The 25,687-nt window shown below is 53.8% G+C and overlaps 10 protein-coding genes across 10 annotated transcripts; 6 read left to right on the top strand and 4 right to left on the bottom strand.

Moving 5' to 3' along the window:
- Window positions 1-304: 304 nt before the first annotated feature.
- Window positions 305-4,923, bottom strand: CTAM01_01610 (Spc7 kinetochore protein; the record flags this gene model as incomplete). The annotated part of the gene is made up of 2 exons (XM_060517652.1): window positions 305-4,654; window positions 4,711-4,923. The coding sequence occupies 2 exons, from the start codon at window positions 4,921-4,923 to the stop codon at window positions 305-307; spliced, it is 4,563 nt and encodes a 1,520-aa protein (XP_060388113.1).
- Window positions 4,924-5,524: 601 nt separating this feature from the next.
- CTAM01_01609 (ribosomal protein S17) lies at window positions 5,525-6,350 on the top strand (the record flags this gene model as incomplete). The annotated part of the gene is made up of 3 exons (XM_060517651.1): window positions 5,525-5,702; window positions 5,952-6,190; window positions 6,282-6,350. The coding sequence occupies 3 exons, from the start codon at window positions 5,525-5,527 to the stop codon at window positions 6,348-6,350; spliced, it is 486 nt and encodes a 161-aa protein (XP_060388112.1).
- Window positions 6,351-6,860: 510 nt separating this feature from the next.
- Window positions 6,861-8,250, top strand: CTAM01_01608 (uncharacterized protein; the record flags this gene model as incomplete). Its single annotated transcript, XM_060517650.1, has 3 exons — window positions 6,861-6,867; window positions 7,027-7,724; window positions 7,813-8,250. The coding sequence occupies 3 exons, from the start codon at window positions 6,861-6,863 to the stop codon at window positions 8,248-8,250; spliced, it is 1,143 nt and encodes a 380-aa protein (XP_060388111.1).
- Window positions 8,251-9,809: 1,559 nt separating this feature from the next.
- CTAM01_01607 (uncharacterized protein) lies at window positions 9,810-10,047 on the bottom strand (the record flags this gene model as incomplete). Its single annotated transcript, XM_060517649.1, has 2 exons — window positions 9,810-9,908; window positions 9,970-10,047. The coding sequence occupies 2 exons, from the start codon at window positions 10,045-10,047 to the stop codon at window positions 9,810-9,812; spliced, it is 177 nt and encodes a 58-aa protein (XP_060388110.1).
- A 1,873-nt stretch (window positions 10,048-11,920) lies between these two features.
- On the bottom strand, window positions 11,921-14,119 carry CTAM01_01606 (AT hook domain-containing protein; the record flags this gene model as incomplete). Its single annotated transcript, XM_060517648.1, has 5 exons — window positions 11,921-12,160; window positions 12,262-12,432; window positions 12,500-13,970; window positions 14,023-14,062; window positions 14,113-14,119. 5 exons carry the CDS (start codon window positions 14,117-14,119, stop codon window positions 11,921-11,923), a joined length of 1,929 nt encoding a protein of 642 aa, XP_060388109.1.
- Window positions 14,120-15,402: 1,283 nt separating this feature from the next.
- Window positions 15,403-16,562, top strand: CTAM01_01605 (uncharacterized protein; the record flags this gene model as incomplete). Its single annotated transcript, XM_060517647.1, has 2 exons — window positions 15,403-15,964; window positions 16,018-16,562. 2 exons carry the CDS (start codon window positions 15,403-15,405, stop codon window positions 16,560-16,562), a joined length of 1,107 nt encoding a protein of 368 aa, XP_060388108.1.
- A 656-nt stretch (window positions 16,563-17,218) lies between these two features.
- On the top strand, window positions 17,219-18,633 carry CTAM01_01604 (uncharacterized protein; the record flags this gene model as incomplete). Its single annotated transcript, XM_060517646.1, has 4 exons — window positions 17,219-17,659; window positions 17,729-17,948; window positions 18,081-18,473; window positions 18,509-18,633. The coding sequence occupies 4 exons, from the start codon at window positions 17,219-17,221 to the stop codon at window positions 18,631-18,633; spliced, it is 1,179 nt and encodes a 392-aa protein (XP_060388107.1).
- A 232-nt stretch (window positions 18,634-18,865) lies between these two features.
- CTAM01_01603 (uncharacterized protein) lies at window positions 18,866-19,941 on the bottom strand (the record flags this gene model as incomplete). Its single annotated transcript, XM_060517645.1, has 3 exons — window positions 18,866-18,917; window positions 18,971-19,579; window positions 19,790-19,941. 3 exons carry the CDS (start codon window positions 19,939-19,941, stop codon window positions 18,866-18,868), a joined length of 813 nt encoding a protein of 270 aa, XP_060388106.1.
- A 2,511-nt stretch (window positions 19,942-22,452) lies between these two features.
- CTAM01_01602 (NUDIX domain-containing protein) lies at window positions 22,453-23,004 on the top strand (the record flags this gene model as incomplete). Its single annotated transcript, XM_060517644.1, has 1 exon — window positions 22,453-23,004. The coding sequence occupies one exon, from the start codon at window positions 22,453-22,455 to the stop codon at window positions 23,002-23,004; it is 552 nt and encodes a 183-aa protein (XP_060388105.1).
- An 805-nt stretch (window positions 23,005-23,809) lies between these two features.
- CTAM01_01601 (ER lumen protein retaining receptor) lies at window positions 23,810-24,943 on the top strand (the record flags this gene model as incomplete). The annotated part of the gene is made up of 3 exons (XM_060517643.1): window positions 23,810-23,882; window positions 23,938-24,206; window positions 24,275-24,943. The coding sequence occupies 3 exons, from the start codon at window positions 23,810-23,812 to the stop codon at window positions 24,941-24,943; spliced, it is 1,011 nt and encodes a 336-aa protein (XP_060388104.1).
- Window positions 24,944-25,687: the final 744 nt, after the last annotated feature.

Here is a 25,687-nt window from a genome sequence, read left to right as displayed (position 1 = left end):
CCTAGAATTCGCGCATCTTCTTCCATCTGGAGGAGCGGTCATTCTCATCCCGTAACCGATACTTCGTCCGACTGTGACGGCCAGAGGAAATCACGTAGAACAAATTGCATAGGGTATGGAACGCGAGGTTTAAGTTGGAAACTCAATTGCGTTTAAATTATGCAGATAATTACGGAAGCAAAAGCAATGCTTTGCATCAAGCTCTGGGTATCCGCCATACGCGCCACGAAACCGCAAATACTGCCTCCCAAAAAACAATGTTCAACCATCGTCAATCATAACAAGATACGGTCACCGACGCTCCTCAGCCTTGCTTCCTTCCCCTCGCCAAGAGCCTCTCATGCAGGTCAACGACAACATCAATCCACGAGGGCACGCTCTCCTCTTGCGATAATGCCCCTTCGCCCAAGTGGGTGGTCAAGAACTCAGCCATCTTGCCAGTATTGAAGTGCTCTCCATAAACAACATTTGCATCGGGCTGCAGAGTGAAGTCGATCCCGTCAGGCTTGCTCACTCCGTGGATCTCCAGGGCAATCACTACCTTGGTCTCAATCGGCGGCAGAAGAAGTGAAGACCTGACTGCGATGGATGAATCCGAAGTCCGGGAGACAACCGTGGGGAAGGTGACGTTAAGCCGGCGAATTTGGTTGGAAGTGGAATTAGACTTGTCCCACGCGACATGAACCATGTGGAGGAGGTCCGCAATTTTAGTGCGGCTCTGCGGCAAGCCACGGATGTGGTCCCGGATACATTGCAGGAAAAATTCCTTTTCCGGCGTTGAGGGCAGGGGGTTATTCTCGCGGTTTGCGGCAATGTACCACAGGTCAATGCGCGAGTTCTTCTGGCCGCGCTGGAAGGACGCCATGTCGAACACCAGCTCAATCTCGCGGCGATAAGTCATTGAGACGGTGCTTCCGGAAACCCCAGTCACAGCCCAACCGTGCTGCTTCTCAAGAGAATCCACTCGGGCTGCAGACATGTCAGTCTTGGTGGGGTCAAACTTCTTCGTATACAACAAAAAGAACTTACCCTTGAGCGCACTGATCTCGCTGATCGACCAACCTCGGCATTCCTCACGGATCTTTTCAGCCTCCTTGATGTCCTCGTGGCATTGTTGCTTCTCTTGCGCAAGTTGCTCGACGTCTTGTTCCGCCTCTTGCAGCTGCTTTCGGAGCTCCTCAACCCGCCGAGTCTTTTCTTGGACATCGTTGTCAAGCGCGGCCAAGTCGAATCTGGCAGTCTCCAGCTCTTCCGGGTCGCAATCGGCAAGCTCCTCTGCAACAGCCCGCAGGTTCTTGTGCTCTTGTTCAAGGACCTCGAAACGCGACACAATTGCAGGCAAGACGGAAGAGAGCAACTTTTGCTGTTGCTGGAGTACCTTGTCGTCGACGGCCATGCCTTCAGCGATCCTGACAAGACCCTCTCTCAGGCCCTCCTGGAGCTTCATTCGCCACTCGTACCACATCGCCTTGCTCTCGAGACGAGCATGAGTTTTTCCGTTCTTGAACTGATTGTCCAGGATGTTCTTGAAATCAGGCGATGCTGACATGTATTCTCGGAACAAGGGCGGATTCTCCTCAAATGTCTCGGACTCAATCTCGCGAACGATTCGACGGCCCTCAGAGATGTACTTCTTGAGTTCGCGGCACGAATGCTGGTAGAGCTCAAGCATAGGTACTGTGCATGCACCGGCGACGACGCAGTTCTCCAGTGATAAATCCTCCTTGCCACCAAAGTCCTTGAACATATCAGGAGCTTGCGTGTGACGTCGTTTGGTGGTTGTGAGCTCCATGAAGCGAATTGAGGTCATGTTGAGGAAGTCCTGCAGGTGAATCCGCTCCTCAGCATCGTCGTCAATGATTTCAGCTTCGTCTCGAGCAGGAGAGCCCTCAAGGTTCATTGGGTGCGGGACAGTGTCTTCCTCGACATCCCTGAATCGAGCGTGCCCTTTTGGTGACTTTGCCGAGCTTGCGGACTTCTGAGGCGACTCAGAATGAGTGGGCGTCGCTTCCCCTGCAGCATTTTCCTCCATGCTTTTCCTGGCAGATCGTGTCAATCGGCGACCGGTAGTCTCTGCCTTACTGGGAGGCTGCTGCAGCTTGACATTCTTCACCGGGCTGCCCTGATGGCCTTTGAGTCTCTTGATACCGTCGCGGTCTTCACTATCCTCCTCGTCATCGAGCTCGGCAGGCCGCTTGCCAAGTAGTCCCCGTGCACTTCCGACGTGAAGACTTTTTCGGCTTTGCAGTCGCTTCTTCTGAGGGCTCAAGCTTTCAATCATCTCCCTCAAGTTCAAGGTCGCGTCCTTTTCGTTTTCGCCACCATCCGCTTCACGCTCAAGAATTTTTCTGCCGTTCTCTTTGTCTTCCTCTTCTTGGCGGGCCCTATCGATTTCATCCTCAATGATCTGTGGTTTAGCAAAGGCTACACCACGGACCTTACCGGGAACGAACTCCTGCACTGTCTCACCGAGAGATCCCCTTCGGTCAAGGAGCGCAGCAACACGGGGTGACCCGAGGCCCGGCTTGTCCGCGCCGATACCAGAGTGCCTTCGGGTTTGCGGTGTCAAAACAAAGGTTGGCGTCCTCGCGCCGGTGGCTGGATCTTGCTGGAAGATATTCAACCGAGTAGCGGTCTTCTCAGGAGAAGGAGTTGCAGGCTTTCTAGTTGGAGATTTTGACTTCGAGCGAGCAGGCTTCTTTACCGATTGGGGCGTCTTGACTGGAGAACTGTCGAGCGATGTTCCAGCAGCGGCGTATGAAGGAGCGACAGACTTTGGCGGGCTGGGTGTTCTGGTTCTAGCTCTGGTTCTAGCCGGTGATTCTGACATTGAGCCTGTACCCGGCATGCTCTGACGAAGGCCTTTGCCTTGGAATGGGTTAAACCCAGGACTGCTTGCATTTTCTGATCCTGCAACTGAGTGTCTCTTGGCCGAGGCAGCCAGCTTCTTGGCAGGTGACGCAGGCTTTGCGGACATGGACTTGGTAGGGGTGTCTGGCTTATCCACTTCCGCTTCCATGAGTTTCTTGGCGGCGAGGCGAGACTCTGGAGGTTGTGATGGCTGAATGATGCCTCCGATTGCCATGGTCATGTCCATGCCCATAGTTGCTTCATCTTGGTCAGACACTTGGGAAGAGGGCAGAATACGGCCAACAGGGAGCGTCATGTCCATTGGCGTCGTCAGTTCGTTCAATGTGTCGTCCTGTGAAGACAGGATACGGCCGACCGGGAGAGTCATGTCCATGCCCATCGTCGCGTCTCCTCCGTGGATAGTCGCGTCCGCCAATTGCAGTATGCGACCAACACCGACAGTCATATCCATGTCCATCGTTGCCTCCTCTGGGTTCTCGCGGGATGTCATTGTCCTACGGCGCTTCTGGGTGGCATCGTTCTTGGGATGTGATGGCAGAAGACCACCAATGGCACTCGTGAATTCCATAGACATATCCTCGTTTTCCACCCCAGTGTCGTCGAAAAGATCGTCATCGGCGTTGGAATCGCGAATGGCACCGACGGCTGTGGTGAACTCCATGGTCTGGTCCTCCACGTCATTCCCAGCGGGTGTTTTGGTATTTCGAGAGAGAATGCCGCCAAGTACTCTGGTAACATCCATGGACATCTCTTCGTCTGGTTCGATGTCGCTGGCTGGTTTACCGAGGATGCCTCCGACGGCAGCAGTCATATCCATTTCCATGTCCATGTCCATGTCCAGATCATCTCCATCCTCATCCTGGGGCGGGCTATTGTGGACGGGCGGGGGAGGGGCAGTGTTCTCTTGACCTTGCGATGCCTCATCTTCAGGCTTGCTCTTCTTGATCCAACCAAAAGAGGGAATGACTTCTTCGTCATCACTATCATCGAAACCGAGCCTTTGTGTGCCAGCCTGCCGAGCAGCTGTGCGGAGTGCCTCATCCAAACCGTCATTATCGTCATCCGATGCTGTTGTCCGGCTGGACATGACTGAGGCGCTGGTAACTTCATGGTCGTCGACGGTCATCATCGTGCCATCATCATCGTCGGAGTCGCTATTCGAATCAGACGCTTCCTCCTCATCGTCATCTGCAACTTCCTCGACGGCATCCGCTGGCTCAGAGTCGGAGCTGAAACCTGTGGCCATGGTATCTTGCTCCTCATCGGAAAACTCCATGAGCGGCGCGGTGGAGCTCCTCCTGCGCTTCTTCTGATGTAGTTCTCTCTGGTTGTCGGGTGACTGCGGTACGATATCGTCATCCTGCTCAGGCGGGGTTGATGGCCGCTCCGTCGGCTCTTCATTCTGCGGGGCTGAGGTAGAGGATCTGCGGCGCGACTTGTTTGTTGATGTATTCGGGTCTTGCATGAAATCGATTTCATGGAAAGTGTGAAGGGTTGCCTCCGCGGCAAAAGATACTCTGCGATTTGCGAGAGATTTACGTCTTGCGTCTCTGCGCTCGCGCTCCTTAGCTGCTTGTTGCTGCTCTTCCTCGGTGCGCAAGGCAATCTTGGAGCCTGAGCCTGTAGGGTCGGTACTGCCTGTAGTCGTTGGGGTGCTTGACCGCGGCGGACCAAGATCGATGAGGTCAGATGCGCGCTTTCGATGTGGTGGAATCTCGGGTAGTAAGGGCATTGTGGGCTTCAAGATAGAACGTGGCGGAGGCCGTGAAGGCACAGCTAAAGACTAAGGAACGCATGTTAGTCGCGTGAGACGACGATGATCAAGACGACACTGCTTACAGCTCTGCGGTTTCCATTTGCACTTTTCAGGGCGTCCAGACCTCCAGGGCCAATACTCTTGCTACGCGACTTCTTCCTGCTCTCCGCAAGGGTGCTTCCGACGTCGATTGTCGCATTCTCCTTGTCGCCATTCTTTCTCGACGATGTGGTCGCGCCGATGGACTTGCGTGTACGGCGCGTAGAGGGGAGTGTCGCATCGCCGAATGAAGCCATATTGAGAGTCAGTGCTGGTGGTGGCGATGTGCTGCTATCAAGCTTCAGGTCAAAGAAAGAAGCGTGCACATGTCACCTCTTAAAGTTGGGGAGAGCTACGCGACTGGAATCGGTAGTGGCGTGAATGTGCCCAAAGGATCTAGGTATGTTCCCTCGAAAGCAGGGTGGTGGGCTGTCATGGGTCTTGTTTACTGCCTACCAGGGTTCTGATTGGCTTGCAGAGAGTGATGTCAATAGACGCGATTTTGTTGCTGTGGTAGCGTCGAAAACCGCTGTCACCGCATGGACCACGTTTGCGACCAGGCGTGCCAGGGTGCAGAATGTGTGAGTCTTTGTCAGCTGTGGCTGGAATGATCCAAAAGTGGCTGAGAGTCCAAGCTGTGGCTGCAGTGTTGAATGTGGCTGAACACTGGTGGGGCTGGCGTCTCGCTAATTTTTTCATGTCCACAGCCCTAATGACAATTTCAGGGCAGGCCCGACCCTCACGTTCTCTCACCCCCGATTTTGCAGACTCTGGTGAAAAGTTGCGGCTCAGCATCAACGACTTCCTAACCCTCAACAGCACCCACCCCCGCCCAGTCGACCGCACCACGACGTCAAGATGGCTACCGAGTTGACCGTCCAGTCCGAGAGGGCTTTCCAGAAGCAGAAGGGTATCTTCCTTAACCAGAAGACCAAGGCGAAGTCTGCTCGCCCCGGCAAGAGCGGCCGCAGATGGTACAAGGACGTTGGTCTGGGTTTCCGTACCCCCGCCACTGCCATTGAGGGCTCCTACATCGGTACGTTTGCGAGCGAGATCGATTGAAGTGTTGGAAATCCCATGCGCGCGCGACGGACACGACATTTTTATTCCGACGAAACTTTGCGACACGAATGGAGGACTGTAAACGACGGCAGAAGAGGATTGGAACTTTGGAGAACAAGAGGAGGAAACTTACGACACACGACGGAGGACTGTTGCAACGCGCGCTGGGAAACAACACAAACCAATTCAAGGGACTGACATGCTAACGTTGGACCCCCTCCAGACAAGAAGTGCCCCTTCACCGGCCAGGTCTCTATCCGCGGTCGTATCCTTACCGGCACCGTCGTTTCCACCAAGATGCACCGCACCCTCATCATCCGCAGAGAATACCTTCACTTCATCCCCAAGTACGCCCGTTACGAGAAGCGCCACAAGAACCTCGCCGCCCACGTTTCCCCCGCTTTCCGTGTCGAGGAGGGTGACCAGGTCACCGTTGGCCAGTGCAGACCCCTCAGCAAGACTGTACGTTCGCGACGCGACAATCACGATCGACGCCTGATCCCGAGGCTCGTTCTCTATCAAGAATCTGTTTTGCTAACACAACCGGCTCCAGGTCCGCTTCAACGTCCTGCGCGTCCTTCCCCGCACCGGCAAGGCTGTCAAGTCCTTCAGCAAGTTCTAAATCGGCTCATTGGCATTTACGGCGTGACTGCGGTGTGGGTTCTTCATTACATACCGGATGGGAGGTCATCAGGGAAACTGCATCCACATGAGTGTTATAGATGCAGAATCAGAGACCAAAATGAATTCGATCAGCCAAGCCACGTGGTTGTGATCTAGAGATTCTTCTCTGGCTGTCTTGGGCACACGATGGGCTTGTGATTTTTGCGGGAACGGAAAACTGCGATACGCCTCGGGTCAAATGAACGAAAAGAATGATTAGGATGGGTTGACTGTGCCACTGTAGACTCCTCGGTGATCCAGTGACATGCTGTTCCTGCGCCCCATCCGACTCTGTCACAACATCCCGCATAACGACGGTCTTTCGGACCAAGACGTGGAGAGCTGTCGTGGCAAATAGTTGCCTTGATGGCAAGATACTGTAGCTATGCAAATGGAAGCCTCAGGTCGAGAATGATAGCAAAACAAGTTCACATCCAAACTGGCACCAGCACATTTGATTTACGGACTAATGCCAAGTACGTAGCTAGGGAGACGCACGTACAGACTTGAAGGTCATCAAACGTATTCGAGAGCAGCATAATTGGAGTGACCCGAAGTAACAGTGCCAGATACAGTGCGTAGCTTAAAGTATGCACAGCTGTTCCTTGTCTTCTCAGCCATCTGATTGGTCCAAGGCCACCCACCTCGAAATTCTCCCAGAGCTTCCAGTTTGCGACAAGCCGAAAAGTCCCCAAGCTTCTCAATCCTTTCCAAACTCGTCCAGGTGAAAGCTCTTGTTTCTTCTAAAGACATTCCCCGTTCATCCTCGAGCCTCTCCGTCGCAATGGGTTGGTTCGACGGCTGGTTCGGCCCCAGCGCCTCGTCCGACGACCCTCTCAAGTCCCTCGACCCCAAGCTCCGCGAATACCTCGAGCGCGAATCCCCCGTCAAGATCCAGCAGCAGCAGCAGCAGCAGCAGGTCCAAGAAGCCGAGAAAAAGGCCATACGGGTCGCCGCGCAAGCAGCGCTGGCGGCAGAAGCATCCGCACAAGCACGGGCCCAGTCGCAATCACAGTCGCAAGATGCCGCCGCGGAACGGCCAATCGTGCCGAAAGAGAGCCTCTTCCAAGACGGTCGGTACGCGCACCTGTGGAAGACGTACCGGCCCTACGCCGAGGTAGAAGCCGAGACGAAGACGGACCACGAGAAGCTCATGGACGTGCTGGACGGGTTCAAGCAGAGGAAGCACAACATTGGCCGGGCGGCGCTCGAGAACTGCGCCATCCAGCAGGAGGAGTGGGTGAACTGCATGAAGAGCGGCGACTGGGAGGACAGGATGCAAATGTGCAGGCGTCAAGTGCAAAAGTTTGAGAGGTGTTATACCATGCAGACGGTGCGGATACCCCCCCCCTTGACCCATCTTCAATTCACCTCAGCCGGGGAGGTCTCGAGAACATAATACTGACACTCCCTCCAAACAGAGATTCCTCAAGGCCCTCGGCTACCAATCCATCAACGGCCGCTCAGCCCAAGTGGAAGAAGACATCCAGATGCACGCAGACCAGCTCTACGGGCGCATGATTGAGCAGGAAGAGGCCGCGGAGGCCGCCAAGAAGGAAGGCCTCCCAGTGCCCAAGTTCGATTTCACGATACCCGTCGCCGCACCGGCCGCGGCCGCGGCGCACACGCCGAGGCCGGACCTGGAGACCTCGTGGAAGGAGAAGCTGGAGCAGCTGCCCGAGTCGGAGAGGGCGGCCGAGGAGGCGGCGCTGCGGGCGGACTTCCAGGCCAACGTCGAGGTGGCCAAGAACGTGCAGAAGCTGTGGGACGAGCAGGAGAAGGAGAAGGAGAGGCGCAAGGCGGAGGGCAAGGCTACGATTGTGGATCGTATTTCGGGGACGTTTGGCGGTGGGAAGTAAAAAAGGCCTCTGGTCTGAACTTGGAGTGACGGCTACCTCAGGGTCTACATGACAAGAGTAACCTGTGAGAGAAGCCACATGAGGTGATGGAAGTTGGAGCATTGGATCGTTGAAGCCTCGTGGTTGGGGTTGCCGTGGGTCTTGTAGGTCACGATATCGGCCTCTGTAAAAACGACTGTAGACTACCCTGTACTTCTACGCATGCATTCCCGAATGTAAAGAAAAAAGGGCCTGGCACTGGCTCAATTCTCTCTTCAATACTTTCGCTCATTGAACTTGCTTCAGATCATCTCTCGAGATTCATTCCATCACGAAGTGGAAGATCTACAAAGCCCGATCAAGAGAAGTCAAGGGTGACAGCTCTGCGATTGTGACGTGAACCTGGCCAACCTCACACCGACGCCAAAAACGACACGGCACTTCCTCAGCAACGACAAATAACTTGCAACCTACCGAGGCCTCCTCACCCCAGTACACGTTAAATTCCATCAACAAGGGTTAGCGTCGGCCACGAAACTCTCATCCCATCTCGTGTTCAAAGAATGGAGGATAAAGGGCCAGGGGTTCCAGCTTCCGGTCCGCAGTCCGCGGCAGTTGGGGAGGAGGTCAAGTTGGCAGGGGATAGGGGATGGAGGAATAAGGTAGAGTTCGCGTTTCACCTGAAGTCAGACTAGCAAATGGCGGGAAAGAGTAAGGTAAGTGATAGGGAAAATCGCACAAAATCACTCAGCAACCTGCAAAGTCTGAAACCATGACAGGAATGGGCTCGTGAACACGTCAAGGGTGCATCGACCATTGGGGAAGGGGGTGGTGATCCTTCGCGGAACCGACGGGAAGAAGACGGGACTCGGGAGGTCCATCGTCATTTCCCCCGAGTACGTGCCTCGCTGCACGGTCATCGGGCACGAATGACGACGCCGGGAGGCCCTGAAAGAGTGCGATGACTTCTACCTGCCTCGGATGATCCTTCCGCGGAGATCCAATGAGCCCAGAAAAGGCGGTGATGCAGGAAATGGCGGGGGAAGGATGAAGTGAAGTTGTTGACAGCATGGCGCAGTAACCAGCAAAAGCTGCACCAGCTGGCCAAAAAAAAAAAAAGGTCTCGGCTTGCGGGCGGCTTCTGCAGCGAGGTCTGACGTACCCGAACACCCCTTTCGCACACACTGCTGCCACTCAGCCCTCCCAAGCACCTCGCTAAGGCGTGCCAAGACTCCCCAAGAGATCTACCCGCGCACTTGAAAGCTTGGCAGCCCAGGGACCGCCGCCTCGCATCACCCCAAGACTTTTTTGAGCCTCTGTTCTTCAACGACATTGCTTGGCTCAGACATTTGAAGGGTGCAATAGAAGTTAATGTGAAAGTGTAATATATTCGATTGTTTATCGGTGATATATATATAATAGCATCCAAAAATCTCCAAGTCGTTCCCGTCTCCTCCTAGAATCGGTAGGTGATGGTAGTAAATCGCCCCTAAACGCCGAAAAAGGGTGACCCTCAAGTTCCTCCCAAAAGTTTCATTTCCTCCACTATCATCTTCCCGTCAATCGTGGAAAGGAACTGCTTAGCAGCAAGACTCCTCGCAGCCGCAGAGGCCGCAGCAGAGCTCGCAGCCAGCCTCCTCACCACCACGGAGACCCATCTCGGGCTGGGGCTCGGCGGACTATCATCTCACTGTCAGCACCGTTGGACTCGTGATGTAGGAAAGAGGAAGTTAAGCTTACGGGCTGCTGAGTGACGATGCCGTTCTCAACGGGGACCTCCATGGGGGCCTGCTGCTGGGGAGCCTCGGGAGCGGGCATATTGACGGTGTGGTTTGTTTTGGTGGTGGAAAGAGAGAGGTGGCGGGTTGTATGTACGGGTCTATACAGACGTCTATGTGAAGATGATGGTGATGGTGGTTTGAATTAACAACTGGGTCGAGAAGAAATGAGGAGAAGGAGAGCTTCCCCCTCCCGCCTTATGTACTCGCTCACCAACATTACCTCCCTCGCCTTACTTACGTAGCTACGCAGTAGTAAAAGCAGCACACACCTCAGCAACCAGGAGACTGGGCGCCCTCCTCCCCCCTCGCTCCCCCCCAATGAGCCCAGCTGAAGCGGTCGGTGGCCGAGGATCCCTAAACCTCGTCGGGGTGACCTATCCTGACCTATCCTATCCTAGGTATCCTATCCTGTCCAAACTAGACCAACTCGCTCGGCTCAGTGTCACACACATACACCCCTCCCCCTCCTGTGGTGGCCTTTCCCGGTTTTCGCACTCCCTCCACTGGGCCCCCCGAATAAGCGCAGCTCTCTCTCTCTCTCTCTCATCGGATGCAAAAGCGGCAAACCATGATCAAAACATCCAATCATTCACCCACTCGCCGTAGCCGAAGCCCAGTTTTTTCGTCTCTCTTCTGTGGCTTCGTCGTCGGGCGAAGCACAGGGTCCAGGGGCTTGGAGGGGGGGGCAGAAGTGGCAGAGTAACAGCGAAGGGGAGAGAAGTGGAAGAGAGGGGGGGGGGGGGGGCGTGTGATGCACGTAGGGCAGGCCGGGAATTAGATTGTAGGAACTTTGCAGGAAACGAATTGGGGACAGGCACTATTACAGGGAAGAAAAGTGCCGTACTTCCGTGATGGGATGTCATGACACGGGCACACTGGGCAGCACGGGGAAGCTCAACCTTACCACCACACTTGCGCAGTTTACCTCACGGTTCCGTTCTTAGCAGGGTGGAAGTTACCGGGTGGCCGACCGCCACATTGCGGAGAGTGGGAACAACACAAAAAAAAAAAAGACACACGGACCCGGGACGCCTACCAAAAGTGACAACACGGCCACCCCGATTTCCAGGGATCCCCAACCAGTTACGGTGGTATTCGACGGTACTATATGGGGTAGAATGACGGATGTCAACGATGGCTTAGGCCCAACTGGCTCTTGCATTGCAGGGTAATTTACAAGAGTAGCGTACGGAAAAAGAGATCTGATAGTTAGGTTTGGGACGTGGATGGGGGGAGGGCGCATAGTCATACTCGAATAAGGCTTAGTGACGTCAAAATGGGGAACGGAGACCAACAAGACCAAAAATAGTGTCACTTCCAAAGAGAACAAAAAAAAAAGTTCTTCTTGGATTTGGATTTGGAAAAAAGGGCAGGGAAACGGTCCAGACTCTCTTCGATTCCCTTTGGGCCAGGTTTGGATTTGCTTTGGCGCCTAGTTTCGTCTCCAATTCAAAAGTAAATGGCGCTCTACACAGCTACCCAAGTAAGACAGCTTTTTCCCCCTTTGGGCTGTCGTGTTATTGGGGAATAGAGTTTGCACCAGAACGGCGTGGTAGTAAACGCCCGCCTATTGGTAAACCCCCCGTGAAGGGCTGGAAGCTGAACCAGCTGCTTTCCTTCTTTTGGCTTTCTTGGCCTGAATTATCATAGTCATCAATTGGGGAGAGGGGGGGGGGGGGGGGAGCCGAAAGCCGAATCTCCTGGGTATCCCCGGCAAAAGCCACCCGTCGAACCCCTCCCTACCTTGCCTCTTCCCCCCAAAGCCCAAGCTTTGCTTGCCCCAAGCATCGCACATGAACGCCAAACTCGTCGTGAAGATCAGATATGACGTGGGCAAACACACCACATCACCATCGCCCTGGCCATTTGTTGCCTCTCTTCCGGTCTCTCTGTTGCGTCTCGTCTATTGTCTATCGACCCTCGAGAGCTACTGCGGCTCGTTCGAGGAACGCGTTGAAATCCTTCACCTGCTTCAGCGTGCCCCCCGTGTCACTGCGCGTACAGGCTTGGTCCGTAATTCTGGATATCAAAATCTCGAGGTTCGCCAACTCTGCCGTCTTCTTCTCGGCCGGGCTCAACTCGGGGGCCGCGCGACCGCGCTCCACGGCCATGTCAATGTCATGCATCTGCGAAGATAAGCTCAATTGGTTCTGTGGGCACACACAACACAACGGCCGGTTAGAAAGAGCTCATAAGGCTGAGTTAAGGTGTGTGGTGTCGCCTTTTGGGCAGGGTGAGGGTGTGACATTACCAGTGCTTCTTCCGTCACCCTCTCGTGCTTAATCCTGACGGCATCTTTCCGGAGCGCCACCTGGTCTCGCTCGGCTCGGATACGCATGATTTCGTCCCGAAGAGTGATCCTCTCTTTCTGGACACTGCGTACTCGCTTGCGCAAGCTGTGGAGCGTGTCGAGGAGAATGGTCTGAAATTCTTGAGTCAGCACGGTACGGTGGCAACCACCACCAGCCTCGGGGTGCGGATCTACCCACATGTTGGAGGAGCCGCGTCCTCAGTTCGTCCTGATACGCTTCCAGGGCCCGTTGCTGCACGCGATGCTCCCTCTTGGTGGATGCATCTTGAGCATTACGCACTCCCTCCTTCAGGGTCTCTATGCTAGTCTCGATAATCTCGTCGCACGTATGGGTCAACACGTCGACCGTGTTCACACCGCCGCGCCCGGCGAAAGGGATATCCATAGCGAGCACGTCTGCTTCGTCGTCGCCGCCTTCAGCCACTTGCACACGTTTTGTGAAGCGCTGCACGGGAATGGATACAGCCTCATCGACCCCATCTGATCCAGACTTCTTCCTGCGCTTCGGTGCAGCTTTGGGTGAGGCGTTCTTCGCTGTAGAAGCCGCCTTGCCTTTGGAGACCGCCTTCGGTCTGCCTTGCTTCTGCTTCGCTGGGCTATTTGGAGCTTGTTTCCGTCGCCTCTTTGGCACGGGCTCTTCTTGTTGCTCCTCTTCAGCTATCGTAGAATCTGGTTCCGGGGATGACTTCCGGGGACTCGTGCGCGGTCGCTTCCGACCCAGTTGTTGAGCTGCTTCCTTCGCGCCCACTTCCTCGGCCAAGCTTTCATTGTGATCCTGTTCCTGCTGTAGCACTTCGTCAACGATAGCGTCCAGCTCCGGTCCCAGTATCGATTCGGTTTGGGAATTATTTGCTGTTGCTCGTTCTGATACGTCGGCAGGTACTTCTGATGCTTCTTGTTCCGCTTCCTCTGGCTCTGCTTCACCACGATATGAAAGCTCGGGAGACCTTGTCCTAGAGACAGAGTTTGCTGTCCGATCCGGAGAGAGCTCGTCCAGGTCCTCGTTGGCAGATGCGGCCGAATTACGACTCCCACGAGAGCTGAGTGTGGACCTGCGAGTGCTAGTCGTGTTCCGCCGCACTTTGCGCTCCAAAGGAGACGATATCGGAACAGTCTCTGTCGCGTTTTCTCCCGGGGATAGGGCTTCTTGTAACCTCGCGCTCGACGCGACAGCACTGCTTGTTGTGATCCTCCGCCGTCTCCCACTGCCCGGCGCATCCGCAGGACTCTCCTCCACCTCGGTGTTATCTGCTGTCATCCGCCTCGATACTGGTGAAACAAATGAAGCTGACGGAGCGGGCCGCGGTGGCGGTAGAGACTCGACCGAGTCGGGGTCGCCGGCTTCGACAACGGCATCGGGCCTCGCTGCGGGCTGCGTGACTGTGGCTTGTGCGGATTCGGTAGAGGTTTCTTCTTGGAGTTCGTAGACATCTGGCTTTCCTGGCGATTTCTGCGTCTGGCTAACATTGTCCGCCTCGGTGGTACCAGGTCGCGCTGTTTCGCTGTCTAGTCTGCGCCGCTTGGCAGATGTATTCGGGGTCGGTGTCGGTCGGGGCGGCGGCCTCTCGGGGCTAGTTTGCGCTTCGATTTCGGTTGTGAGGTCGTCGCCAAAGTCCAATTGAAACGAAACATCCTCAATCTGTCCATGTCTTCACGTATTGTGGTCAGACAGAAAGCATTAAAGGGGCCGGAATAGCCTACCCAGCTCCTCGCATGCGCTGTTGCATGCGCTCCCCTCGTGCTGTTGAAGGTCAGCATCTCTCGTTGGTGGGGCTCTGCGATTGGACTCACTGGTCATGACTGCGGACTATGACGAGCTCGCAAGTGCAAATGAAACCCCCGGATTGTTCGTGTGCAAGAGATATATCATTGAGGAAGAACGAGTATCAATTTGTGACTATTGTGGTTTGAAGCGCATACTTGAACGAGCTCAGGCCGATCTCTACACAGCAGACTGAGGGGCGGCGCGTCTACTAAAGTACTGGCCAGGCGTGTCGCGACGACCCTTTACACAAGACACCCCTGCAGTCCGTTTTGTGGCCCGTGCACAAGCAGCACCCAGACTTGGAACTCCACACACGATGCCTCTCCATGAGCCATTGCTTTGTCACTGTTCGAGGATGAAAAGGAATACTAGCCCTCAAAGGCATTCAAGAAAACATTCATCAAGTGGTACTTTTGACTTTACTGAGATATATCTTAAATTGGGCAAGAAACAGAGGTTCATTTCTTGTTTGGCCAGTAAGTTGAGGGATGATGAATGCATCACATTTGCTCCCTCGCTCGCATTGTCAACTCTGTGCCCCCATATACTCCCCTCTTTCCACTCAAAGGTTCGAGATACATTTTAGGTGTAAACTAAATGCAGCTTTGTTACTTGGATTCAGGATACTCAAATCCGATATCTGCTTTTTCCCGTAGCTCTTGCCAGCCAGGTCAAGTAAAAGCTCTTAACTCGAAAACCTCGACGTCATCTCAGTAAGATTCGATCATGTCACAAGTCGGCAGACTTTCCTGAATACTTTCCTTACTTGCACTTGCCTTCCCTTCTTTGCAAGTCAGCCTTTCAAGTCTTGAGATATCAATCTTGCCTTCTTACAGATATCATCGTACCTTCCTCCGATACCAACATTCCGCCAAACAGCTCCTTCTCGATCGTCAATCCAACTGCAGGAAACTCTTGGTATTTAATGAGAGAACAGGATATTTGCATCCTTTCTAAAGCTTCCAACTTTCAACTTGGCCTTCAACCTATCAACACAAGACTAGCCTTCGCCATTCAGACTCGGTCAACAGCAACTTTACTCCTCAGCTTCCTTCGGTTGATCGTTGCCCTCTGGGAGAGGGGGAGCCTACCTTCCCATACATCTGATTCACTCTTCCTCGATCTTTCCATGACTTCATTCACCAATCTTCTCTATCATTTTCAAGACACAAAATCAGTCAGTTTCGACATTACATCTCCAGCCTAGACTACGAAAATATCAAGCGGGGTGTCATTTCCATTTCACCATCGTCTAAATCATATCTACACGATTTAAATCTTTGAGAAACACCATCTCTCAACGAGACTCTCCCAGAATGGCTGACGTTGAGATGGCAGATGAGTCCATCGTCGAGCTACACCCCTCGTGGGATGTTGCTCTCATTGTGGCTCATAACAACACCCAGAAGAAATTCCTCGTCTCCTCTCACATTCTGAGAGTCGCATCCAAGTCCTTCGACTCCCTACTTACTTCCAAGTTTGAGGAAGGCGCCAAGACTCAACCTGATTCGAAGCCCGATATCATCTTGCACCATGACAATCCCGACGCCATGGAGATTATCCTTTCAATTCTACACTACAAGCACCAAGACGAGTGGTACAACCTCAGTGCCAAGATGATTGCAGTCATGGCCATACACTTGGACAAGTACGACTGTTCTGCGTCCCTGAGACTGTGGGTGAATCACTGGCTCGTTAACTTTGGGCAGGTGGAGCATGGGGACGTTGGTTACCTCTTGGCAGCGACTGCGTACCTCGGCGAGTCGGCAAAGTTTCAAAAGATGACAAGATCTGCTATCTTGTATCTCCCAATGAACTTTGACTTCAATGCTTGGTATGAAGACGATATGGTGTCTGCCTTGCCGGACAACGTCATTCGTGAGTTTGCTAAGATGAGTAGGTTGAGAGGCACTTTGACTAATAGTTCTTAGGCAACATCGTTCGCAAGACGAAGTCAGTCAAGCAACGTCTGTACGCTCTCTTGCAGGGAACCATCATCGATCTTGGACGGAATCAATCAGAGATAGGCCTGATGGACACTTCCCGCTGCAGCAAGTGTCTCCGCACCTACAAGAGAACCCAGAACACCCGTTGCCCCAACTGCCCGCCTACCAGTGGTCAACAGTCTGAAGTCTGTGACTTTCCGGTCGTCTGTTCTCCCGAGACAAGAGTAGCTGAGTGCACGCTCATGTTCTTAAAGCAACAGCTGTACCCGAACGAAAAGGCATGGCGTGAGAGTACCATTGCCGACATCGCTCGCCGTTTCAATAAGATTAGGGAAATGAACACCCACCGGTGTGACTTTGACCAGAGGTGCCCCCTGAAGAAGCGGTTGGGCGAGCTAGACGAAGCTGTGGTCGAGGTGATTGATGGCATCCGAGGCTGGAAGCTGAAGCTTTCTACCACTGATGATGATGCTGTCAAGTCTGACGGCGTGGACGAGCCCAGCAAGTCGTTGACGTGCGAATCAAAGTAGAGCGGTCAGGTGGTTTTGGCGAATTTCAAAAGGCAAGTGGGTTAGTTGGTGATTTTGGCTTTCAGGACACGGCGGTAATTGGGCAACAAGAGCATTTTGATTTCAGATCATTTTTCCAGATCAGTTTAAGGAGTACCGGTCATAGAATTTCACTCAGCAAGTCCTTTGGTATCGATGTTATTCCACTGACCTTCTATGCTGCTCGAATTGTATATGGAACCGTTTGACATTTTTGCGCTGGAACAAGCAGGCAAACTAGCATAAGAATAATCAACGGACGCTCTTGAAGCTTCCTGCCATATTCGGGCTGTCAAATGATTTTGCGTTTCAACGAACTACCTATACTACCTTACCCAATCTCATTCAGGACTCAGGTGGTGGCTCCTTGGCCAAGGCGGGTCTGACCCCCGCTCAAATACTATGGTGGTGGCAGTTGCCTTCAGGATAGACATCTCAACGGAAAGCACGAGACAGAGCACCTACTGCTCTAGAAGCTTCGCAGATAACATCCAAGCTTTTCATCTTCACTTCCTTCTTGAATCTCTCTATTCTCTCTGCCTCATCTCGCCAATTCCATACCCATCTACTGAACCGCGCTACTTTATTAATCCAGCACCACGGCCTTTTCTGCCGCGTTATTGCTTGCACGTATCCCTATGGACGGCGAAAACCACCCATCTGAGAAGATGGTCAACAGCGCACAATCAACCGGGATGGTAACCCAGACAAACTCCGGGCAGCATCAGCAGCTCCACGGGGAAAAGCCTTTGGGGGGCGTTCGTCAGTTCTCGGACGTCCAAGTGCAGCACTTCACCGGGCAGTCCGAAACCATTTTCCCCAATGGAGACTTACACGTAATTCTCCTCGACTCTCGGAACACAATGCTCGCCGGCTTCCGCGTATTTTCCCAGATCTGCCGGGCTTCGGCACTATTTGCAAAGTTGATCGATACACAGTTGAGCGAAAAGGATGGCTGCAAGTTCATCTTCGTCCGTCTCTTACCTGTACCTGGATCATGGAGACTCGACGGGCAAGCCCTCCGCTGCATACTCTCGGTCTTGCACCACACCAAAAAAGATGAGTACATGAAACTCGACGTTGGAGAGCTTTTTCGAGTCTCGGAAATGAGCCTTTTCTTGAAGTGTAACGACGCGCTCGCGCCGTAGATCGGCATCTGGTACCCAAAAGCCCTCCAGAGCATTATCGATGGCGAACAGCCATCTGTTGTAGAGCTTGGAATGCTTTTGAAGTCAGCGGATAACTTTGAGGCCAAAGACGAACTCGTCAAGCTGAGGCAGTTTGCTATGCACAATCTTCCGATGCATTTCCGAGAAATCTGGGCAAGAATCCCGCCGCTCTTGACTCTAGCAAATTGCAAATCTCTCGGTAAGAGTGACGGAGTTACACTTTCGCTGGTCCCTGTTATCTCTCCCCTGTTTCCGCGATTTTCTGCGCCATGGCAACTGGATAGAAGCTAGTATGTGTCAAATGCATGAAGCTAACACGGTTCAACTCTAGATGGACTCCAGTTTGATGTCAACGAACGACTGGTACGAGCTTGCTCGCGTATTTGGTCTTTCGAGGGCCTCCTGGACACCCAGAGCGAAGGATACATCACCACCAGACGGCTCTGTCTCAGCTATGGGCGGCGACACCCGTCCAACGCCAAATTATGCCACCTTTGTCTCAATGCAACACTGTACGATGATGTCTGTACCAAAAATTCTCGAGTCGGCGAGTACTTCAGGATCCTCGCGCTCCAGACATTGTGGCCCACCACTATTTGGACCTCGGACGATGCCACTCTCTCGACAATTTCTCAGCGCGTCAACAATTTGGCAAGCCGCATCCCGCATACATGTAGCGGTGGTTCCAAATGCCCCCTGATTGTCCACATCAGCGCTCTACAAGGTCATTTGAAGCGGACCATGGATGATTGTACTCAGAGCAACACTTCGGTAAACCTGGGGAGCACGACAATGTGACCATGACCGAAATCAGGAAAACCAGCATGGTGGAAGGTGGCGGTGCTATCGCGGAGGCGGTGGTCGAGGATATTGACAAGGACTAGGTCTGAGACATGAGGAGCAGTTTGATATGGACAGCGAGCATGCAGCAACAGGTTTGGGTTGAAGCGAAGATTGGCATTTTTCTTATTGAAATCAGAGCTTTGGGTATTCCCTAACGCCACAAATGAAGACTGATCAGTTTTAAAAGCGGACACCTTGTCCGAAAGTTTGACACAAACGCCTGAGCCCATACATCTATCCGTGAACGTCGTACAGCCGCCTATGCCTCTTGATTCAGAGTTCATCAGTAGGAATCCATTGCATCTTGCTGTCGACGAACTTATGGCTAGAGAATATCATTAGCAACCAGTGGGTGCATTGGAGGTTATGAAGACTTACTTCATGAATTCCTGATTTGTCAAAGCCTTCTCTCCATACTCAGAGATAAGCATCTCCTTGTACTTGTAAGGAATCTTGGCCTTGACACCCTCAAAAGTGGTATCGAGCAAGGGATACAGGAACGTATCGCGGAACTCGTGGCCATTCTTAGTCGCCAGCACACCCTCGCCCTCGGGGTGGTCCTCGACATAGCGAACGGCAGTGATATCGATGAACAGCCCATTGTCCATGTCGATCCAGCGGGCGTCAATGACGTTGTCCTCGTCAAAGCTGTCCTGTCCCCGGTGGACGTAGTTGGGGTTGACCTCGAGCTGGAAGTAGCGGCCCTGCGGGATGGTCGGATACTTGTAGTACCAGGTGGTCATGTTGTAGTAGGCGGCGAGGAAGTTGATGCCGTTCTCGGTGACTTGGACGTCGGCGTCCGAGTCCCAGGGGAGCGTCTGCTTGTTCCACCACCAGCCGAGGAGGGAGCCGTGCATGAGCCAGGTCTGGACGCCGAGGTCGCGGAGGGTGGCGAGGTAGGTCTGGATCAGGACCTGTACTGCTTCGCGCTGGGCCGTTGCGTTGAGGGGTTTTGTGGCGAAGCGGGCGTCGTAGTGGATTGAGAAGCTAATGTGGGTGTTAGTTATACCGTTGAGAATAAGGTAATTAGGTCGTGAGGAAGGTGTTGGTGTTGGTGATCTTCATGGGATGGTTTATTAGAGTTTCGGGAAGACGCTTGGTCGCTTCTTTCATCTCATCTCCACCCCCCAAATCTCATCGTCCCAAAGATATCGAAAAAGGCACAAAAATTGGCGTGAGAAGCATTTGATGACTTACTCTGATTCCTGAAAGTACTTGGGTGCCTTACCCCGCGATTCCTTCCGCTCTTCCACACTAGGGGTTGAGGCTGAAGTTTTGTCTTGGATCGGTGTGGCTTGCGTGATGGTGAGACCAACGACGATCGTCGAGAGGAGGCGTCCGATTTGCATTTTGGCTTGATTTTCCGCCGTTTTACTTTGGCTGATATCGACTTTTTTGAAAGCTCCAAACTTTGTTGCGACTTTGGCTTGTTTGGTATTTCTTTTGAGAAATATGAGTATTGGAGAGCTCCGGAAGTTGCGGTCGTTTAATTCCTTCTCAGTTCCTGTTCGTCTGAGGTGGGCAAAACGTCATCGAGAGGTGCGGTGCGGTGCGGCGATAAGCAGGCAAGCTTGAACAGGGAGCAAGAGCGCTTGGTTCCTTCTTTCCCCCAAGTCCCTGCAGTATGAGAGATTCCGATTTTGCGGCGAGGTTGTCGAAAGTCGAGGGACGTCCGTCCAGATGCAAGCCAAGAAAAACTTTGATAAAGCAAAGCTCGACAGGTACACCAATCACTTTTTCCACCAGAGGAACAGCTCAAGAGGAGACGGGAGGGGAGGGGGCCGCACTGGTTTTATCTACCTCTAACTATTCCCAATAGACATACGCATATGCATTCCTTCCATCTTCCCCCCATCATCCCGTAGTGTATGTACTGCGTGGTGTACGTACGACCCAATCCGCCGAAGAACCCGATGCGTGCTCCCGGTTACCCATCCATCGACGGGACGGGGTGAGAGAGAGAGAGGGGCGGCGAAGGCGCCAGACCGGGGTGTGTGTTCAGTTCCAAGGGCCGAAGCAACAGGTTAGCAAGAGGAAAAGCATGCGTAAGACCCCCCAAAAACCTGATGTGATCAACAAGCTTAGCCTCCTCCGAATTCGAACGCAAGTTGCAAGCCCCCAAACGGCGCGCGGGCGGTATTGCGGCAGAGACTCTGTCGAAAACCCATGTTCCCTTCCAATCCCAGCTCACCCCCACATGTACCTACGTACGCGCCGGCACTGCGACAACCGCACAAACGGCCGGACCAACACAGCAAGCCCTGGCTGTGTCCTACGGGCAACAACAGAGCAGAGTATACGGAAGCATCAGCGATGGGCGTTTGGTGGGCCGACTTACCCGCCATTGATGGCCCAGGGTGAGCTTGTACCGCCTTAGAGAGAGCCGAAAATGCTCACCCAGGGCCTAGGCATGGGGTGTGGGATGTTGGGTTTCCTTTGACGTGACGGTGTAGGTCCGTAGCAGTGTCCCTGTTGGTGCTTTTTTTTTTCTTTTCGGCTGGGCCGCGTCATATTGTGCCCCCCATTTCTCCCACGGTGCCGTTTGGCGCTGCCGTGTGTCCCGCACCTCTTCCCGCACTAAAGATATCGCGGGCGGACCGGCATTGGGTGGCCCTTGCATACGTTGGGTTGCTTTTTTGGAATGGGAATATCCTATGGTGCTATGGTGCTATGGGCGATGCCTACCTGACTGCCGCCCACATCCCGAGGGGGGGGGGGGGGGGGGCGACTCCACGCAGCGTTCACAATGTGCTTACGACGTCTTTCTTAATTGTCTTTTGCTGCGCGCGGCGCAATGCTGTGGAATTTTAATGAGGCTCAAGCGGGCCCAAGGGGGATGCTGCTCCGATTGCTTTTCGGCTTCGATCTTTATCCCCATTTGGCTCATTTGGGGGACGCTGGAAATTGCATATGGGACGGGATGGAGCTTTGTGGTTTTGCGCTCGGGTGGCCGCGTTCGTTGTCTCATCGTCGCCGGAAGCCGTTTGGCTTGATTGTGATTACAGAGTGTCATTCAACGCGGTGAGATGCGTGGCCTGGTTATTGGTCATTGCATTTCATTCCATCATGATAAGTGGCATGTGGGATCTCGGTAGTGCTATGGGCGATCCGACTCATGAATTTCGGTCAAGGCTCGAGAATGAGATCCTACTATTCTAGAGCATTATCCTCTGTCTGTGCTCAACATCCTGACTTGCCCGTGAAGTGAAGATACAAGTGCAGCTATCCTCGTGGGTAGAGTTGATGGTAGAAAAGACTAAATCCCGAGAATTAAGCTTGTCAGCAGAGGTAGCTGGCACACTAGTCCCCGAGATACGTTATAGCCTGGGACGACATCAGAAAAAAGGCCATCGGTTGCACCGAGTCCAAAAGATGGTAATATCGAAGTTCATGCTCAGAGTCACCTCGGGCCCTACCGAATTTGCGGTACTGACACACTGAGTACATAGCACATAGTGTGGAGCGAATGCGATCGTCGACTTCTCGTCTCTTAGCACCTTACCCAGCTTCATCATCGCACAGTGGCTTCTGATTTGACAATTGGACAAATTCGTTGGAAATCTTGGCCTTCGCGGCCGGTCCGTCGACGACTAGCGCCATGAACAGCTGCGCAACCCGGTCGGCCTAAGAAAGCACGGCCGGCCAGCTTTTGTACGAATATCCGTAGACCGGCGCGGAAGCAAGCGAGACAAGGGTCCCCGCCAAAAACAACAGCGCCGAGCCTGTGCACTGACGACTCTGCAATACAACACCATCCTGCTAGATGGCCATGAGATCGACTCTGCGGGAACCTGGGAAGAGGACTCCGCTCGCGCTACCAATATAGACCGACCCAAGCCAGCGGGTAAGGCAGGCCCAAAATGGCAGCCTCCAACTATGTCACCAGGCAGTACGCCTCTGAAGCTTTCGTCGAGAGCTGTGGCGCAATCCCCTTCGACTTGTCCAAAGACCCGGCAAGGGTCTGCCTGATTCATTACCTATCCACAGACGAATGGCTCCTGGCCAAGGGCAGACGCAATTGCGGCGAGTCGAGGCATGAGGCAGCCTTACGAGAGGTGCTTGAGGAGACGGGCTTCCGCTGCCGACTTCTGCCTGTTGATATGGCCACGCGGGCGACGGGACCGGATGACGATGCGAATGTCCCAGATCAAGCAGCCGCGCGTCGAGGACTCACGGAGCCGTTTATGCTGACGATGCGAGACGTTGATGGGGGATCTGGGGTGAAACTCATCTGGTGGTATGTCGCGACTCTTGACGAGGGAACTGCGGAAGAGGCGGTGGGTGGGGAGGCTCAGTTTAGTGCGAGCTTCTTTGGTCTTGATGAAGCTGTACAGAGACTGACCTTTGAGGACGACCGAAACGTTCTGAGGAAGGCCATCCAAATCGTCAAACAAACAACCCTTGTGTCATAGGCAGCCAAGTTCGGTCAATAAGCAGCTTCTTCTACCTTGCTCATGCCCCCCCCCCCCCCCGCCTGAAGATGCATTTCTTAATTGGGCATGGCCTTTGCAATACGCGCAGCAGCGCAGGTAATGTCGGGGCAATATCCACCCTTTCTTCACTGGCGCTATCCCTCAAGGTGGGGGTTACATAAGCGACCCTGCCAAATACGAGCCAATAGAATCTCTTCCTGGCAGGACAACGTGGCTGGGGGCCTGGGGCTGTCGTCACCTTCCCCCAGCACGGATAAGGCGCAGGCTCGAGCTGATAAGGCCAGCTGGTGCAGGTGCAGCTGGGGGGCGCAACTGCGTGACTGCCCGCGCGGCGTAAGAGCTGAATCTGGAAACTGGCAGGAGGGCACCTCGAGCTTCGTAACCTTCCCGCACTTTCAACTTGGAAATAGCTTCATTCCTCGGCTTGCTTATACCCATCTCACCCCTTCCCATCGCCGAGCTTCGTTTCAAACGGATCCGGCCTCTCCATCGGAGCTTCATCCGATTCTATTCTCCCCCTTCCACCGTGGGCGGCTCGCCGGCCTTCGTGTGATGTGAAACGGAGCTGCCGTTCCCTTTTCCCGTCCGTTCTTGTTTGCGTGTCGCAATCGCATTCCCCGAGTCCCTCACACCAACCACATCACAACTTCTCTACACATCGGAATACGCTGGAAGCTCGACTTCCCATCCGGCACCATGACTGCGTGGAACGTACGTGCTGCGTCGACCTAGATACGTGATTCCCGAGGCAGTCCGCTAACTAGCTGGCCAGGTATTTCGTTTCATGGGAGACATCTCCCATCTCCTCTCCAAATGCATCTTGATGATTGCGATACATCGCAACAGGAGTGCTGAAGGTACGCTGCCCGATTTTATACCACGAATGCCTGTTGACTGATGGTGTCTGCGCAGGTGTCTCCCTCATCACCCAGGGTCTGTACGCCTTGGTCTTCTGCACGCGCTACCTCGACATCTTCTCCGAACAATCAGCATGGAACTTCATCTTCAAGATATTCTACATTTCATCATCCTTCTACATCATCGGGGCCATGCAGTGGATCTTCCCCCGCACCAGAGAACGTGAGCTCTCGTGGAAGGTCGGCGCCGGCGTCTTCGGCCTCTCGCTCGTCTTGTCTCCCTTTGCCATGCTCATCTTTGAGAGCTGGTGGAGCTTCCGCGTCGTAAGTAAAGACCTCGCACGAAATGCTAGTCATTGCTGGCCATACAGCTGCTAACGTCATGCCAACAGTGGCTTTGGGACTTCAGCCAGATCCTCGAATCCATCTGCGTCCTGCCCCAGCTGCTTCTGCTTCGCCAGACCACCGTTCCGACCGTCATCGACTCCTTCTACCTCGTCACTCTTGGCTCGTACCGTGGATTATACCTGATCGGATGGATCACGCGTGAGCTCGACATCAACGACAAGGCGCCAAACACGGTCTCCGTCATCTTCGGCATTATCCAGACGGCGCTGTATGTCGACTTCGCCTGGGTATACTACACTCGCCAACGCGTCAAGCTCCGCAACGGTGGCATTGTTGATGCCGACGACCTGCGTAGAGGCTGGCTGCTCAACAGAATCTTTGGAAAGCGCATTGATGCCCACTCCGACGACGAGGAGAGCGCCCCTGCTCTCGGCGACGACGATGGCCAGGGCCGCCGCGGTGGTGGACGGCCCAAGTGGGGTGCCCGTGGCATCTCAGTCAGCGCTGATGAGGGTGTTCTGGATACCGACCGGGACAACCAGCGCCGGGATGAAGAGCTCGAGGAGGGTGTCATTGACCCCGATGCCAAGATGCAGGATCCCGACGAGCTCGCCCGTGTGCTGGACGATGATGATGACGACGATACGAACAAGGCGTCCGGAAGCAATGGCACACCCGCCGGGATCGACAACGGTTCTGAGTGGCGCAACTAGCCCTCGGGCCACATACCTGTCCCGTTGCTCGAACCTGGTGGCCTGAATATCTACATTCCTCGACTCACCGCGTCCCGTAAGGGCTCGGCTTCACACACTGACGCCTCGGAGAAGGCTGTCTAGCGCTAAGTGGACACGAGGCCACCGGAGCGGGAAGCGTCGTGCTAGCAGAAGTATTTGTAGTGAACAGCGTACGAGGGCCACACAGAGACGGTCTTCAAAGCGGAGTTTTTGGACATGGTTCTCTTTTGAGGGTATAAAATTGTTGTACGTTTTACGAGAGAATCAATACACAGTTGACTTTCCATGATGTATGCAGTGTCCATTCATGTTCCTTGTGTTGGCAGCGTCATCTATAGTCTGCGCCTGGTGCCTCTTGCGTATATTTGCGGCATTCCAGACACATTCGTCCAAAATACTGGACACTACTGATGAGCTTATACAACCATGTCTCGTTCGTGGACAGGCACGCCTTCTTCGCAAGCTGTCACTAGTCTCGAGTCAGGGGCTCGCCGTGCCTTCCGGGCGCCTCCCATCTCGTAGATCAAAACATCGCAAACTTGGGAGCTCCCTCGTCATAAGCGCCTCCAAACTCGCTCCAAATTCGCTCGAATATATCCAACACAAAGCTTCGCCAATGTCATCGCTGTATATTATCACAAATGTTCCTTCCCCAAAGAGTGAATTCGCACCAGGACCAAAAGTCAGACCAAGAGAGAACAGCGTTGACTCCTGATGAACGGT

This window comes from Colletotrichum tamarilloi (assembly GCF_030869305.1).
Source record: "Colletotrichum tamarilloi strain Tom-12 chromosome Unknown Scaffold_3.1, whole genome shotgun sequence".
NCBI lineage: Eukaryota > Fungi > Ascomycota > Sordariomycetes > Glomerellales > Glomerellaceae > Colletotrichum > Colletotrichum tamarilloi.
Note: the sequence above shows the minus strand (reverse complement) of the source record. Positions and strands in the feature narration are given on the sequence as shown.